This window comes from Aspergillus brasiliensis (genome assembly GCF_001889945.1).
Source record: "Aspergillus brasiliensis CBS 101740 unplaced genomic scaffold ASPBRscaffold_5, whole genome shotgun sequence".
Classification (NCBI taxonomy): domain Eukaryota; kingdom Fungi; phylum Ascomycota; class Eurotiomycetes; order Eurotiales; family Aspergillaceae; genus Aspergillus; species Aspergillus brasiliensis.
Window position 1 is genome coordinate 1,813,714 of NW_027137446.1, and position 16,921 is coordinate 1,830,634.

The 16,921-nt window shown below is 50.7% G+C and overlaps 4 protein-coding genes across 4 annotated transcripts; 2 read left to right on the plus strand and 2 right to left on the minus strand.

The window, feature by feature from the left end:
- Positions 1–280: 280 nt before the first annotated feature.
- On the plus strand, positions 281–7,757 carry ASPBRDRAFT_195561 (1-phosphatidylinositol-3-phosphate 5-kinase FAB1; the record flags this gene model as incomplete). Its single annotated transcript, XM_067620880.1, has 2 exons — positions 281–7,584; positions 7,643–7,757. 2 exons carry the CDS (start codon positions 281–283, stop codon positions 7,755–7,757), a joined length of 7,419 nt encoding a protein of 2,472 aa, XP_067480167.1.
- Positions 7,758–9,375: 1,618 nt separating this feature from the next.
- Positions 9,376–11,442, minus strand: ASPBRDRAFT_29814 (pyruvate kinase CDC19; the record flags this gene model as incomplete). Its single annotated transcript, XM_067622708.1, has 8 exons — positions 9,376–9,621; positions 9,683–9,764; positions 9,818–10,651; positions 10,752–10,873; positions 10,927–11,007; positions 11,063–11,109; positions 11,168–11,212; positions 11,319–11,442. 8 exons carry the CDS (start codon positions 11,440–11,442, stop codon positions 9,376–9,378), a joined length of 1,581 nt encoding a protein of 526 aa, XP_067480168.1.
- Positions 11,443–13,929: 2,487 nt separating this feature from the next.
- On the plus strand, positions 13,930–14,520 carry ASPBRDRAFT_54701 (DUF1748 domain-containing protein; the record flags this gene model as incomplete). The annotated part of the gene is made up of 4 exons (XM_067627277.1): positions 13,930–13,932; positions 14,068–14,107; positions 14,184–14,226; positions 14,379–14,520. The coding sequence occupies 4 exons, from the start codon at positions 13,930–13,932 to the stop codon at positions 14,518–14,520; spliced, it is 228 nt and encodes a 75-aa protein (XP_067480169.1).
- Positions 14,521–15,395: 875 nt separating this feature from the next.
- Positions 15,396–16,768, minus strand: ASPBRDRAFT_54702 (F-box protein; the record flags this gene model as incomplete). The annotated part of the gene is made up of 2 exons (XM_067627278.1): positions 15,396–15,517; positions 15,571–16,768. The coding sequence occupies 2 exons, from the start codon at positions 16,766–16,768 to the stop codon at positions 15,396–15,398; spliced, it is 1,320 nt and encodes a 439-aa protein (XP_067480170.1).
- Between the last annotated feature and the right edge of the window lie 153 nt (positions 16,769–16,921).

The following is a 16,921-nucleotide window of genomic DNA, read 5'->3' on the forward strand; positions in this document are numbered from 1 at the left end:
TCGGAGACAAAGGCTGCCTTTGCCTGCCCCTCCGGTGTCTTCGACTGATCTAATTTTCTTTTATCCGAGCTCCCTCCCAGAGAATGTGGAGTCCAACTCCCCATGCATGGATACTCACCGCACAGACTCCGATCACTGAGCAACGGAAGCTTCTCCGCAGCAAGATACCGCAAATGCTTGCCACCCCTTGCCTTGCTAAAGCCGTCTGATTAACGTTCGATAAGATTCCGCGGGGATATCTGCTTTTTCGTGTCCCGTCTCTGGGTACGACGAAGCCTGTATGGCTTCCCAACAGTCCCAAGGGACATCGAGCCCCTCCGCCTCATCTGTCTTCCTTCCTCTCGGTCGCCGCGGTTCTCGAGCTTCCGTATCAACCCAGGCGGAACGTGAAAGTCTACACGCAGCCCTCGATCAAATACATACCGCAGCCTATCAGTCGGACGCGTTAACAGTTTTCAACGAATTTACGAGCCCTCCTGCCCCATCATCTGCAACAGACGAGAAGACCATATCGGGCGAGCTGCAAGGTGGGCTGAGCGGGCTATACAGTCGCTTTAGGACTTCGGTGGGTGGCATTGTGAGCGGGGTTGGGAAAACATCAGACAAGAATACTGCGGACGATTCTGGTATAAAAAGTCCTCCGTCAGAGCGCTCGTCCATAAAGCCTGCCCATGAGCCTTTGGAGTCCCATCAGCACCATGCAGGCTCGTCACAGGGATCAAGGCTGCACTCACCAGCTCCTGGGAGCCAGCACTCCTTCCAGGATAGTCTTCCTGGACCGGGAAAGAGCGCAAAACATCCCCCAAAATCAACAAGTTCATCCTCGAAGCCGTTAATATCACCTGCGCTGAAATCCCCGGTGGCACCTTTACCCAAAGCCACAGGTAGCTCAACAGCCGTTGACCCGATGGTAACTGAACTTCATGTGAATGCTACTCATGCCTCAAGTACGAACTCGATCAATCTTTCCTCTAACAGCCTGCAAACTGTGGAGTCCGCTGGAACGGACAGGGAGGATGGCCCTCATACTGCATCTTTGTCCTCATCGGGTTGGAGCCAACGGCTTTCGAATTCCCCGGTATTACAGGTTAAGTCGAGTTCCGCGAACGAAACTCCAGGAAGTCAGGATATTAGCAGAACGTCCACGATGGTCAGCCAGGTGCCTGAAAGTTTCAGACGGTCGGATTCGCAAGGGACTCATGAGATAGAGGCTGCCCTGCCTGGCCCGCTCCGGAAGGCTAAACGTTCGATCGATGGAACCCAAGACGGCATACCTTTCCCCCCTGAGCGGCTACGATCGAATTCAGGCGCATCATTCAACTTGGACAGAATCAACACAGCCTCTGGTTCTAGGACAAACAGTGTCACTCAGTACAACACCAATGAGGTGGCCCCATTCATTGAAAAGCAAGTTCCTTCTGGAGTCGCCACGCCCATGCCAATGCCCGATGAAGAGGCTCAACGAAAGGAATTACCGAAGCCTTTAGTCAAGCATAAAACTGGGGAAAGGCAGTCCATATCGAGCGCGAGCCGGTTGCCGGGATATGCGGCATCTCAAACCTCCACAGCGGAATCAGTATCTGGCCCACAAGCTCTGGCCCCATTGAACACGTCTGTGGACCGCGTTTCCGGCACAGATGGAAGGGGCTGGCGCCCACATGCGAGTGGCGACGGCGTCATGTCCCAGCTCCGAAGCAAGCTACTGAGCAAGGAGTTTTGGATGAGAGATGAAAACGCCAAAGATTGCTTCCATTGCGGCGAGCCCTTCTCTACATTTCGACGAAAACACCACTGTCGGACGTGTGGGCAGATCTTCGACTCTAAATGCACACTATTAATCCCGGGTGACCGGTTTAGCCAAACCGGAACCATACGTGTGTGCAAGCCTTGCGAGGCTATGATAAATGGTCATGACGACGATTCTTCCGAGTTCTCTGACAGCGAACAAAGTCCCATACCGATAAATCCTCGGATATCCGAGTTCGGAGCGGGATTCTATCCGCGTATCCCTTCTGAAGAGGATGATACCTCATCGGTGGTGTCTCAGTCTATTGAACATGTAATGAAGACACCTACGATGGCCATTCCCGCAACACGGCGTGCAGGAGAAGGCCACAACCGCCGATCGGCCGTGCTTGAGATTAGCCCAGATAGACCATTAGCCCGGCCGACGTCCTCCAGGTCTCTAAAGTCGTCATTGAGTGGGCGACCTCATTCGATGGGCCACAAGCGTCACCATTCCCGTCAGCAATACATCCGAAGCTTCAAGCCCCATCACGATGACCGAGCACCTTTCCAGCGGCGCCAGGCAGATGATGCCTTGCATGAGTCCCGGCTGCCTGCATTTCATAAAGATAATATCATCGATCCTGACCTGGCACAGTACCTCTCGGATGACGCGTCTAGTGGCGAGGAACAGCCTAACCTAATGTCTGCTGTATCAGAAGGTTCCTTGTCCAAGAGTGGTGGAGAGAGTGAGCGTACTACATTTAGTGGACTGCTTGCAGCCATGAAGAAAGGCCGGTCCGCGTTTGGAGATCGGAGTGTCGCGGGCCTGAACTCGTTTGGCCGCGAACCAGATGATGGTAGTGTTAGCAGCTCGAGAGCAGTAAATTTGCCTCGCCCTTCCCGCCGGCGCAATCTTAGTGTTGCAAGTAGTATCCACCAGCGCCACTCTCCGAGGGCATCGAAAGATAGCATGTTTAACGCACTTGAACAGCCAGCTGCCGTTCACGTCCTGCCCCCCGGGGTTCCACCAAGCGGTTTCAAGATGACCAGAAGTTCATCTATGAGAGGAGCGGGTGCACCTCCGGTCGAGCTGAATAAAGCTAGTCTGCAGCATGTTCGCAAGCTGCTACGGCAGCTCTTGAAGGACTCGTCCGTGCCAAATGTCTCCAAATGGGAAACGGCCCTTCTGCCGATACTTCTTAAGGCAGCGGATGAGGTCGTACCGGACGTGCAGGGGGGTGATGATATGGATATTCGTCACTATATAAAGCTAAAGAAGATCCTGGGTGGTCGGCCAGGAGATACTTCCTATGTTTCAGGATTAGTATTCACGAAAAACCTTGCCCTCAAAAGTATGTCGAGGAGCATACCGCAACCCAAAATCTTGATAATTGCTTTTCCCCTCGAATATGCACGACATCAGCAGCACTTTATGAGCCTGGAACCTGTCATCCGGCAGGAGCGTGAATTCCTTGCGAATCTGGTGAGCAGAATAGCTGCTTTGCGACCCAACTTGCTTCTCGTTGAGAAGAATGTCTCCGGCTTGGCCTTGGAGCTGTTGGAAAAGGCCAATATCGCAACCGCATACAACGTCAAGTCGTCAGTACTTGAAGCTGTGTCTCGATGCACCCAGACAAGGATCATCACATCTATGGACAAATTGGTAACCACCCCGGTGCATAGCGACTGCGGCAGCTTTGATGTCAAGACATATGTATACAACGGCCGGAAGAAGACATACATGTACCTCTCTGGCTGCCGTAAAGAATTGGGTTGCACGATTGTTCTGCGCGGTGGTGATAGCGAGGTGCTTGCAAAGGTCAAAAGAATCACTGAATTCATGACCTACGTTGTCTATAACCTCAAACTGGAGACCTGCCTGATGAGAGATGAATTTGCGCAGATGCCGGCCTTGACTGATGCAGAGACGGAAAAGAAGACTGACGAAGGGCATGCCTCTAACGAGGGGACGAGCGATTCCTCCGCCAAATCCACAGCAGCAGACCTTGAGGCTGCTAGCGAAGTGCCCGACGACGTTCCGAGGCCAACCTATTACGAAGATATTGTTCGGGACCATGAAACGAAGGTTCTGTCTGCGTCGCCGTTCGTCAAGTTTGAGCCACCCTACCTGCTCATGCGTGCCCGAGAAATGGAGAGAAAGTTAGCTTATCTTAAGCGGCTCCGCGACAAAGACCTTAACCTCGAGCAGTCAGCAGATGAGAAGGCCAAGTCTCAGAAATTCATACTGATAACCCCTGAAATGGTTCATGAGTCACCTGAGGGTGCTCCGCCCAAGGTCAAAGAAGTTCTCCGCGCAGCCCATGATGCCGAATATGATAGAGCTCTTCATCATTATCAAACCCAGAAGCGTCAATGGGAAGCTTATGTCGCCGGAAGCGTCGGACTTTTTGATCCGTACGCGCACCAGAACATCGTTGTGCTCTTTAGTCTTGTCTGCACTACGACGTCAATTCCCTGCTCCGGCCCAGATCTGCTTGCCCTTGAGTACTATAACGAGCATGGTGGAGACCCAATATTCGAGCCGGACTGTACTCTAGGACAGTATGTTGAGGACATATGTCTACATGCCAATGCAGTATGTACAGCGAATGGTTGCGAGAAGCGAATGTTTGAGCACCACCGTCAGTATGTGCACGGTGAAGCCCAGATAAGCGTTTTCACCCAGCCCTATCCCTCGAAACTGCGGGGCCTCCAGGATACAATCTTGATGTGGAGTTGTTGCAAGATCTGTGGTAACGAGACCCAGGTCTTTCCGATGTCGGAAAGTACTTGGAAATATTCATTTGGCAAGTACTTGGAACTCTCGTTCTGGAGCAAGAACCTACATGCTCGAGCGGGCGTTTGTCCTCATGATTTACAGCGTGACCACCTTCGCTTTTTTGGCTTCAAGGACGTCGCTATACGGATCCACTACGACAGCATCAATTTGCTTGAGATTATTGTTCCCAGAACCCGGGTTACTTGGAAAGTGGACAATGACTTAAAGCTCAGAAACGAGGTGTATCAGCGAATGGAACATCGCATTACTAGGTTCATGGTTTCAGTTAAAGCACGACTGAAAGGGATCAGTGTTGAGTCTGTTATCCCTAAGCAAGCAGAAGATTGCAAGACGCAGATAGAGCACCTGAGTAAGAAGGCCAACGAGGACCATATCCTTTTGATCAAACAGCTACAGGACAAATACACCAACTCGCGCTATTGGGAAGTAATCCCTCTCAATGAAGTGATCCGCTCTGTTCAGGAGAAGGTCGTCGAATGGGATGCTGCTTTTGCTGAATTTGAGAAGAATTTCTTCCCCTCGGAAAAGGATATCAAACGATTGGCCACGCTGCAGCTGAGGAAGATCTTCCTGGACAAAGAAGTGATTCCGGAAGAACCTCCTACCACGCCAAATGAAGCCGACAATGAAATTGTCGAGATGCCGGAACGAATGCGACTATCGCGCCGTATGACCCTTTCCCCGGAGAAGGCCCAGGACGTCCTGGTATCTGTTGTCGAAGAGCATTCAGGGAAGAAGAGCATTGCAGGAACCCAGGGAAGCGACGCCACCAAGTCTGACGATATTGGCTCTGCCACTCTTTCTTCCAGTTCAGGAAGCTCGCAGTTCTCACCTCCGCAGGCCGACATTGCGGCCGAAAAAGAAGTGCAGCATCTGGATCTAGCAACATCTCTGAATCACTCTGAGCATCCGGTACTAGCACCGCCTACCACGAATGCAATAGAAAATCAGGAGCCTCCGGAACCCTCAGAGGCCCCGGAGCCAAAGGCTACCCCTACTGAGTCTGATGTGAATCCGTCGGAACCCCCTCCTGAGGAGTCAACTGTTCGTCAGAGGAAGAAGAGCGATGAGATTGAAAGAATTGCAACTCCGAGTCGCCTCCCATCAGCTATCCCACGGCTTTCCGAAGCTACTTTGCGACGCAGTGGAAAGTCTACTTCTCCACCATTATTCCGTGCTCAAACGCAACCTGCTCATTTCCAAAGAGACTTAGGCAATGATACAACGCCATTAAAGGGCATGAAAATTGCTTTTGGCAGATTGACGCCCTCGGATGGAGCTCCAAGCCCTCCGCTGGACTCCAAGTTCAGGTCTTCGGACAACAAGAAGCTCTCGGAACGGTTCAATCTGGCGCTCCGAAGTGGAAGAATGACGCCAGGCACATCTCTCATACCTCGTTCCATCCCGACCCGAAAGAACTCCTCTCGCGTGTCGAACCTGGCTAAGCACTTCGAACAGTTGAGCCGTGAGTTTGAGAAGGAACGGCAGCGAGAAAGAGCGCGACGAGCTGCTAAAGGTACTCATTCTCGCGCAATCCCAATAGCTTCCTCGAAACCGATTGTCGAGGTATACAAGAATGTCAGGGAGGCGGTTGAAGAACGAGAACCTTCAGGCGAAGGGGAAGATTTCAGCCCCCCAGCATCACGCATTCCTCCGGACCAGTCAAGCAGGAACAGCGAAGAAATGCCGAGACGGGATTCTGAGGAAGAGAGCAGACAGGAGGATGTCTCACAGGAACCTGCTTCCAGGGAGGAAAAGGAGAGTGCCAGTCCAGAGGACGAACATATCTTGTCCGAGGTCGAAGGCGACGAGGGACACAGCGACGAAGATCGAGATGACCTGCAAAGAACAGACTCGAACGAGGAGATGAAGATGTCACCTGAGGACGAGTCGATGGACCTGAAAGAGTTCCCCAAGCATGAAAGGAGTACGCTGTTGAAGCTGCTAACCAATTTCTGGTCGGAGCGCTCTGCCAGCGGCTGGGCACCTCTGGATTACCCACTCACCATGTCGGATCATGTTTTTGCAGATTGCGATATAATCGTGCGAGAGGACGAACCCAGCTCCTTGATCGCGTTCGCTTTGGATTCCAGCGACTACAAGGAGAAACTAGAGGCCATTCAAAGGCGCTACGAGGAACCTGACGAGAAGAACCCATATGAGGATGGTAACGATGCTTTGGACGAGGCCCGAGTCGAACATGCACTCTTGAGGTCGACCGGTACGCATCTGAAGTATCAATTCCAGGAAGGTCAGGCCAAAATGCTGTGCAAGGTATTCTATGCCGAGCAGTTTGATGCCTTACGGAAGAAATGCGGCGTCGCAGAGCGGATTGTTGAATCGCTTTCTCGATGCGCCAAATGGGACTCTAAAGGAGGAAAGACCAAATCCCTATTCCTGAAGACTCTCGATGATCGCTTCATCCTCAAATCGCTTTCGCCCATTGAAACACAGGCATTCTTGAAATTCGCCCCAGCGTATTTCCAGATTATGTCCGAGGCACTGTTCCACGAGCTGCCATCTGCGATTGCAAAAATGTTCGGTTTCTATCAAGTGATCATCAAGAACCCTGCTACCGGGACAGAGTTCAATTGGTTTCTCCTGTTGATGGAGAACTTGTTCTATGATCGTGTTCCTACCCGGATTTTCGATCTGAAGGGCTCAATGAGAAACCGCAAAGTCCAGAGCACGGGAGAACGCAACGAGGTCCTGCTAGATGAGAACATGGTTGACTTCATCTACGAAACACCGTTATTTGCGCGGGAGCACTCCAAGAAGCTTCTGAGCCAAAGCGTCTGGAATGACACTTTGTTCCTAGGACGCCAAAACGTGATGGACTACTCGCTCATGATAGCTATTGACGAAAGCCGTTCGGAGCTAGTGGTCGGCGTGATTGATTGCATCCGCACATACACCTGGGACAAGAAACTTGAATCCTGGATCAAAGATCGTGGGTTCGCTGGCGGCGGCAAGAATCGACCTACAGTTACCAGTCCAAAGGAGTACAAGAGTCGATTTAGGGAGGCGATGGCGCGATACGTGCTCCAGGCCCCAAGGTATGTTCTTTCAGGACCTTTTCCCAATCCCGACATCAATTGCTGACGCAACCATAAGCTGCTGGCACCAATTCCAAAATTCTCAGCTCTACAGATACGCCCCAGTGGAACACTACCCGAGCCAGAGTTATTCCACCGCGGACGCTGATGCTCTTGAGGAGGTGACAAGCTGAGCGAGTCAGTTCCTCCGCTGACCTTTCTGTACTGATTTAGACCTCTCATGACGGATATGACTTGACGAACACGACATGATGTACCAAAAATTCCCAGTTCCTTCATTGATGATACATTTGCACTTGGCGTGTCCATCCATCCAACTTTTGTGTACGGTCTTTGAGCGGTGACTTTCATTTTGCATTTGCTGTTTCCCTCTCGTTCCACAAGCATTCCTTCATTCTAATGAGTGTACGAGACCACCACCTTTACCATCATTAGACTACTACTAAGTAGGACCAACCATAATACCTACCACACAACCAGCCATAATGACCGTTACGATAACAGAATAGGTACCTAATTACCATCATAATTCTTTCCACCTAGAATTAAACAGAGAAACTAGAATCAAAAGAATACCCGAAAATACTCCATAGTTAAAACGTAGTAGTAATCCTTTTTCCGGAAGAACCCCGCGACACAGTCACACCATCGGCTGAATTCGGGATGTTCGGGTTACCACTCGGGAATCTGATTTGCTGCTCCGCGGTTTTAGTTCTCGAGCACGTTCAGTTTTGGGCAATCTGATTTTCCCACACCGTCGCGTCAACTTTCTTTTTCGTCTTGCTCCTCCTTTCTTTTCCTTTCTTTTCTTATTCTTGCTCCCCTCCTTTGTGTGCGCGCGCGTGTGTGTGTGCGCTAGTTGTTAACCATCATCGCTCTTGCTCTTCTGTTAACCTCCATGGTTATGGGGGGGTTACAATGCGGGATTAAACTAACCTACCTTATGCTCCGCGCTGCGCTACGGAATTGAAAGTCACGAGCTAAATAATTCACTAACTTATTGAATTACCAAATTGCTAGTTATTAGCTGGCTATGCGCTGATATTGAAGACTTGTGAATGATTGACTGCCTCGGTTGGGGGGTTCTTGTTCCGTTCCCCCGCACGAGAAAAAGGGCTCTCGATTCGAGGGCGCATTTCGAGGGGTTGTGTCTCTCTCTTTCTCCCTCTCTCTCATTTTCTCTTTTGATCTACTCAAGCCCGGGCTTCTTTTGCTTCTGCTACTTTCTTCGTTGATTGTTGACGAACTACGTCCGTTTCATGTCTTCGGACATACCATTCACGGAGTATGGCTTCATTCACGCGATTTCTTATCGACGAATATTTACTACTTTGCTCCGAATGAAGGATCATTAACTGATCCGGAATGCATCCCTAGCTAACCATTCATACTGCAGTGCTCTATCGTTTGAAACTTGATGAACAACTTATTAAATTCTAGCTTTTTGATCGCAGCGAAGTCCACCAAACATGGCTGGCTAACTAACGTCAAATCAAGATACATACACATTACGTTTCCCAAGGTGTGTGTCTTCCCCCAGCGCATTTCGGGTTCAAAGTGAATGTGGTGGTAGACGCAAGTGTGCACTCCTGGTGCTCCTCGTCCTGCCCCCGACTAACGAGTCTCGCAGTCAAGACACAAGCAGTCTGCTCGTGGGTAGACTACCTGGGTCGTCGCATGGCGGCGAGACCGGTCTACGATATCCAGAGACACACCCTTGACGCTTTCTATCCAATCGCTGTCGTTACCGTGTCATCCACCAACCGGTGGCATGCCAGACTGCGTTTGCATTTACTCAGCCAGGCCAAGGTTCTCCTCAGCAGGGACCACACGGACGGTGTTGGTGTGGCCCATACCGCCGCGCCATCCCTGGACACAGACGATGTTGTCACCCTTGTTGATGATGCCGAGCTTAAGAGCGTGGTTGATACCCCACTTGAGACGGCGGTCAACATCCTCCTGCCAGACCTTAACGTTGAAGTCGGGCTTCTTCTCGGGGAAGAGGAAGGGCCAGACACCACGGTACAGGTGAGAGTACTGGAATCGACACGTTAGCACACGACACTCGACAGAACAACACGATGATATCTCGACCTACCCGGGAGGCAGCGGGGTTACGGGTAACCATGACAATGGGGCAGACGGGACGGTACTTGGAAAGGAAGCGAGCAGTTTTACCGCTGCATATCGGTCAGCAAATTATCCTACCCAACTGGAGAGCATCGCGACATACCTGGTAGTCAAGACGACAATGGCACCAGCGTTGAGTTCCAGACTGGCGCTAACGGCAGCCATGGCAATGGACTCGACAGTGTCGGTGGGGCGAGGAGCAAGGTTGCGGAGCTCATCGAACACGTTGAAGTGGGGGATGGCAACCTCGGCAAGAAGGCAGGTCTCGGACATCATCTTGACGGCCTCGTTGGGGTAGTTACCCTTGGCAGTCTCTCCCGACAGCATGACACAGTCGGCACCGTCAAGGACGGCGTTGGCAACATCAGACACCTCGGCACGAGTAGGACGAGGGTTGTATGTCATGGACTCAAGCATCTGAGTGGCACAGATGACGGGCTTACCCTTGATGTTACACTTGGCGATCATCATCTTCTGGGCGATGAACACCTTGGGGGCGGGGATCTCGATACCAAGGTCACCACGGGCAACCATGACACCGTCAGTCTCCTCGAGGATCTCGTCGAAGTTGTTGACACCCTGCTGGTTCTCGATCTTGGCAATGATCTGGATCTCCTTGCCCTCCTCACCCAGAACCTCACGGATGTGGCGGATGTCGCTACCGCGGCGGATGAAAGAAGCGAAGACCATATCGACCTTATTCTTAACACCGAACTTAAGATCGGCAATATCCTTCTCGGAAAGGGCGGGAAGGTCAACGTCAGTGCCGGGCAAGTTAACACCCTTGCGGGAAGAGATGTTGCCGTTGTTCAAGCACCTGACACGGATGGTCTTGTCGTCTACGACTTCCAGGACCTCAAAGGAAAGAATACCATCATCAACATAGATGAGCTTGCCAGGAGAGATCACCTTGGTGATGTTCTTGTAGTCGAGGTACCTAACAGGCCGACTTGTTAGCGAGAATCCATGCATAGAGGCACCTGGACTGGTCTCCCGACCCACTCGCAGGGACGGAAGAGCGCGGGGAAGAGGCTTACATGTTCTTGTCGTCGGAGGCGGTGGCATATTGCTCGTCCGTGGTGATGTTGAGCTCGTGGCCCTGCTTGATAGGGATATCCTTATCGTCGGTGGTGTTTCCGGTACGGATCTCGGGACCTTTCTACGGAGGAGTTAATTGAGAGGATCGCGACCGACCAAGGGACGCGAACTTACGGTATCAAGAGCAATGGCGAGAGGACGTCCGACCTGGGTCCTGGCGGCCTCACGGGCGTTGTCGATAACAGATTGGTGGTACTGGGCGGGTCAGCACCTTGTCATGTGCCAATGAACGGATGCGTTCCCTTCTTACCTCATAGGAACCGTGAGAGAAGTTCATGCGAACAACGTTCAGACCGGCTGCAAAGCTAGTCAGCTGATTGAGAACTTCTAGGGTTATGGGTTTTATCGCTCGTACCAGTGCGGAGAGAGTTGATCTTCTCCACAGAGTTAGTCTTGGGGCCTAGAGAAAGATTGGAGGTTAGCTCGGATGAGGTCAAAATGCGGGGTGTTGTGAGGTCCGACTGAATCGATGGCAATCGCGACGGCAACAACTGGCAGAGACATACCGATGGTACCAATGATGGAAGTGCGGCGGAAGTTCTTGGAGGGCACCATCTCAGTGTTGAGCTTGGAGTGCCACTCCAACTTCATGCGGTTGCTCAGGTGGTCGAGGGAAGAGCTGGCGGCCATCTTGACGGATAATTGATCTCTACTGAACCGACTGGAAAGACAGAAGAGAAGGGATTGATGAAGATGGAAGAGAGAATGGAGAAAGAGAAGAGAAGAGGAAGAGGAGAAGGGGGGACAGATAATAGGGAAGGAAAAGACGGGGCCGGTGAGCGAGAGAAGAGAGAGATGGTGGACTAGAGGAGGGGTGCCCGGGATGGAAAAATGTTGGCGGCCGCGATTGGCTGGCGAGGCCCTTTTTGGTGGGATTTCCTGCTTTGGGAATTCCTTCTTTTTCTCTCGGTCGGTTCCCCGCGGGTTGAGGGAGCAATCAATTCAGTTCACTGTGCCTCCTGCTACGGAGTAGTTACAATCACACTTCTCATCGCCTACCTAATTCCCATTATTAATGGCTTTCCCCCGGCATTATCGCTGGGAATCCAAACTCAATTATTTGTTCCGTGATCCACCTTTCACTGCTTGGTTACTATTCTTTCTCATCGTAGATAGACCTGCTGCCCCCATCCGCGCTTTTCACTGGTCAGCCAAGGGTTTCCGCCCAGCGATCAGCAACATGTTGTCCACTTCATCCTCAGGCATCTTCTTCCGCGCATCTCAGGCATTCATACGCCGCATGGCATAATAATTGGTTGGGAAGAGACAGTCCCAAATAAAAATAATTCCAACCCAAGCCACACAATCACAGACACCCACACGGATAGCCTACTATCTAACTTTTGTCAAAAGTATCTGGATTCTGGCAGGACCACATGATACCCTCTCACTGTCCAGTTGACCCCACATGGTCCACGGATCCATCCTCTCCTAGCGAGGTGGATGTGATGCTCTCTTGTCGGTGCTGAATTTTCTCCCTCGCCAGAACCATCTCCCTTTCGCAAGAACTTTTTCCCTGCTCCATCGGAACCCATAAGGCTGAAATTTGCTCTGCTCGGACGGACCCAGTTCCCAGTTATGGAGAAGCTGTCTTCCCTTTTTCCTTCCTTTGCTGTGGGTAATTAATTATAGTAACTATGGAGGACTTGGTTCTGGCCAGTACGGGCTTTCTGTTCTATTTGGAGGTTCTTAACTCCGAATGTGCCGCTGCTTTCATCTGAAGGTATCTAGATAGCCAATATTAATAGGTAGGATGAGAGATGGTAACTGCAGCACCTCAACCACATATATCCGAACTGAAACTTAGTGCTATCTTGGCTCATTATGGTGACTTAATAGTAAGTCATCATATAAGAACTTCCAAGACGATAGTCTGGTCGTTCCATTGATATTCTTGTTTTCCGTGATTGGACACCCCCAAGGTAGATAGCCAAGTAAGTAGTAGAGAGGTAGTAAGGTACTCACTACCTACTCCCGCTTTATCCTCACTACCACCGCACAAGTACCCTCTACTTATAATTATGATTCCTGACCTACAACTTATGATAGCCCCTGATACTATGTATCAATGTAAATAATGAGCCATCCCGACTCAGCCCCCGGTGAATAACTATGGATAATCTGCAATATGCATGCTAGGCCATTCCACTCCGGAAGTCCATAGCCCGCCGTCGGCTCGGCACACTTCCTCTTACATAGACAATTATAGTTAGCAGTTAGCACACATACACTCCATAGTAAACACACACTTAGTATGTTAGTCTGCAGAGCCAAGCCCGGTTATCTTCATTCCCTTCTCGGTAATGTTTCATCCTGCATATCATCCACTTTCTATACTAACTATACTATACTTCGGTGGGAACACTTGGCGGTGATGTGATTGCGTACGCCGTACGGAGTAGTTTAGTAGTTTGGTTTAGATGGTTTCGGACTTCGGAGAATGAATGGATGGATGCATGCATGGTGATGCTGATCTACTTAATATTGATGTTTTGAGAAGATTTGCTTTTTGGGTTGAGTTGGATGTACGCAGTAACTAGTATAGTCTGGTTGTTGAGGTATTTATGTGATCCATCGTATCTCTAGATTCATTCGCTGGTATGCCATAAATCGATAGAATACAGAAGCAGTTAAGAGATAACTTAGACACTGCCCCTCCATACTTTGCACTCTACGGCGTACAGAGTAACAGACAAGTGGACGCTTGCTTACCTCGGCTAACTGACTGCTTACTAACCAGCTGTCCAGCTCACACCAGCCACCAGCCACTCCAACCCAGCCCAGCCACCCCAAATGGCCATAGTAGTAACCATCCCAGCCTCGCTCACCGCCTCACCCAGTCAGTCGCCCACGTCATGTGCAAGCCGCAGCAGTCAGCACAGACCAAACAGACACGAGACAGAAAGACAGCGCACTCACGTGAACCCTCCTCTACCTTCATGACTCTCTCCGTGGGGTGACTTGATACCAACCTACTTATCTTTCTTCTTTTTTTCTCTTATTTCCCACTCAAGAAACAATCCCACGCCCACACAACTATCGCTATTTCCTATTGATACAATCCGTCGCTGCGAAGCACATACATACCTGTCAAATCAAATATCACACCTTGCCATCATGGTATGTCTCAACCTCGTCTCGGCCGGGGCCGGGTGCATTGGGGATGGTTCCATATGGATGGGATGAATAGGATATGGGAATGGGATGGGATGGGATGAACCATATACTGATTTATCATGGGTTACTACATTTCAGCTCGGCCGTCTTAGCCACTACGCTTTCGATGCGGTTCTTAGTATGTTTTCCCTTATAATTTCTCTGTTCTCTGTTAAATTGGGTTTTCTGGAGCTGACCTTGTAATCTCAATCTAGTCTCTGCCTTCCTGGCTGGCGTTAAGCGCTCGACTGGTTTAACGTAAATATTACGCCCATTTCCTATACTTTGTTATCATTCGATTACTGCGCTATCTTACTGTTCTACACGAGAGACGGAGAGAAAGTAAGCTAATCAGTTCATCCCGCGCTTCTCCCCCCATCTTTGGGGGCATCGCGTGGGGTATTTCACAGCCCCAGTCTCAACTCCGACAAAATCACCGATAACAAGGACTTCAAGAAGTGGATCGACAACTATCTCGGTGTTGGCGAGTGGGTGATGGATCAATCGGTGGCTGTGTTGGGTTCGACTAGCTACTTCGAGCGCAAGCGGTAGATTTACTACTACTACAGAACTACCGTGCATCGCTTCGCTCTCTCTCTATGTCGGGAGTCGCCGGTCGGCTTACGAATGAATTGAATCCTCTGCGGAATGGGCATCTATATTGTGGTTTGCCATTGCCCGGGTCGGTTCGGGCGGTTACACTACTACGTGAAAATGAATCCTGGGTTTTCCGACTGGAGGGGAGATATGCGATATAGGGCAAGAAGGGTAACAACCCGGTCGCGGCTGGGGGATTGTTCCGGTGTTGCGATGGGATCGTTGCTCATGATTGATGATGGCATTTCGGCTCGTGTTTGAGTAGCGCAAGTCATGGCGTTGGGTATTTTGCGTTGACTGTATACATTGATCCATGCTCCAATGGCATCTTCCCTTGGAACATTCGCATCTCTCCTCGATATGTCTGCTTGTACATAGGTTCCCTGTTGAGGGATAACTCAACTGCATCTCTGTTCTCCGCTGTTTAGCCTAACAACGGCCATGTTGTGACCGGACTACCCATCGAGGTTGTTCCGGTGTTTCCTTATTCGCCAGTATCTTCACCGTGCGCAGGTCACTGACTAGCCATGGAGATACACAAGAGTATCAGTTTGCAGGAGCCCAGTTCATTTCAGTGTGATAACCTCCGTAGGACCCGCCCTTGGACCACGAGTGTGGTCTCACAATAACATGTCATGCAAGCCCGTATAGGTCTATCATAGCACATATGTGCTCGCTTGAAATTATCAGCGTCAAAGGTAGAGCGCCCGCGCATGTCAAAGCCTAATCGCCAAAAAGAGCCCGATGCATATTCTGGAAGCACCGTCGGGTATGGAATGAGTGACGTGATTCGTTCAATCGTAACTTTCGTACTATGTAAGCATCGGAACCTATGTCCGGAGTAATGCATCGATGTCAAGACGACGGTAATAGGAGATATGACCCATAGTTTCCCAATAGTGTGCCACACACTCGGGTGAAATCAATATGAGCTGGGACGAAATGAACGTATCTAAGAAATCCAGATTAGTCTGTAAAGCGAAATCCTGGGAAGATCAAACTGACCATCTCGAAAACCGAGACCTGCTACATGGCCTTTGCTCCGTACTATGCGTGCTCCCTGAAAGAGGGCTTCCTCCGCAATGCGTACAAACCCTCCTGGACCAATGTCATCTGCGGAGAAAGATATTTCACCACGAGGAACGTTAGGGTCTCCAGTGAGTTTGATAGCCTCAAGGCTGCATCTCTCTTCCCCTTGATCGCGTTGTAGAAAAAGCAGAAATTCGCATCCATGTGCCGAGTAGTCTCCAACCCAAATGCCTTGGTATGGTTTCTTCTCTGTGGGCGTATACAGCTCCGGGTCAAGTGTAGCATAGGTTGACAGCGTCTCACTCCGACCAGCGCTGAAGATCGGCATGCCCAATCGGAAGTGTGCCCATCTTCTGATTCGAAACGCGTGCTCGGAAATTCTGCCCAGCTGTGGGGGGTGGTGTTCCCACTCCGGGTCAACTTCATTGCGATAGACGCGGTGTTTAGTGGGAATGGTTTTTGGAGGCCATTGTTTGTCCGCCACTAGATCAGATGATATTCGTGTGGAGCAGAGCGAGAACGAGTTAAAGACATGCTGCGTTTCAAGAGGCATAGGCATGCGGGTCTCACCGCGCAAATACAACGGCCGTCCCTCGTGATGATTCTTCAAGAGCAGGACTGGATCATCTAGCCAAAGACTGACTTTAGGATTGAAGGTTTGAATAATGACATCTGGGTTCCAGTCCCAAATTTGGAACTGGTGCGACCGACGTTCTGCGATGACCCGGTAAGCCTCTATGACGCCCCGTCGGTGATCATAACGGGCGAGGATTAGATTGCCCGTGTGCTCCGTGTCCGAGAACCAGATTTTGTTGCGAGGAATGAACCAGCAAGGATGGTGAGCGATGTAGAGACTGCGAAAGGAGTCAAAGACACCTGGTGTGTGTATGGGCTCGGGAAGATTGGAGTTGATGATATTGGCCCACAAAAGTTCGTTGGTCGCATGCTCAGCGAAAGTGCGGCAGGTCGTTGATAGGCGAGCGAGATCTTGAGCCGATAGATAAGACAGTATGTGCTGGACTAGCTCGGGAGGAAGCTCTAAAAATGAAGCGCTGACTTCTCTGGGATTGTTGGAAGATGTTTCCGATATGGACACCTGGGGATCGTCATCCATCTCCACGGGTGCCTGTTTCCGTTCCTCCCAGGCAGGCTGATTCACAAGCGCAGCAGTCATCACGAGTCTCTCGGATCGAGTGAAAGCCGAGAAGCCAAGGGTGACAGATGCAGTAGCAGATTATCTGCCAGATAGCGCCCGGGAATAATTGAGTTGGCAGTGGGCACAAGAGCAGGGGAGATAAAGTAGTAAAGGAAGCAAGTGGTTGACGAT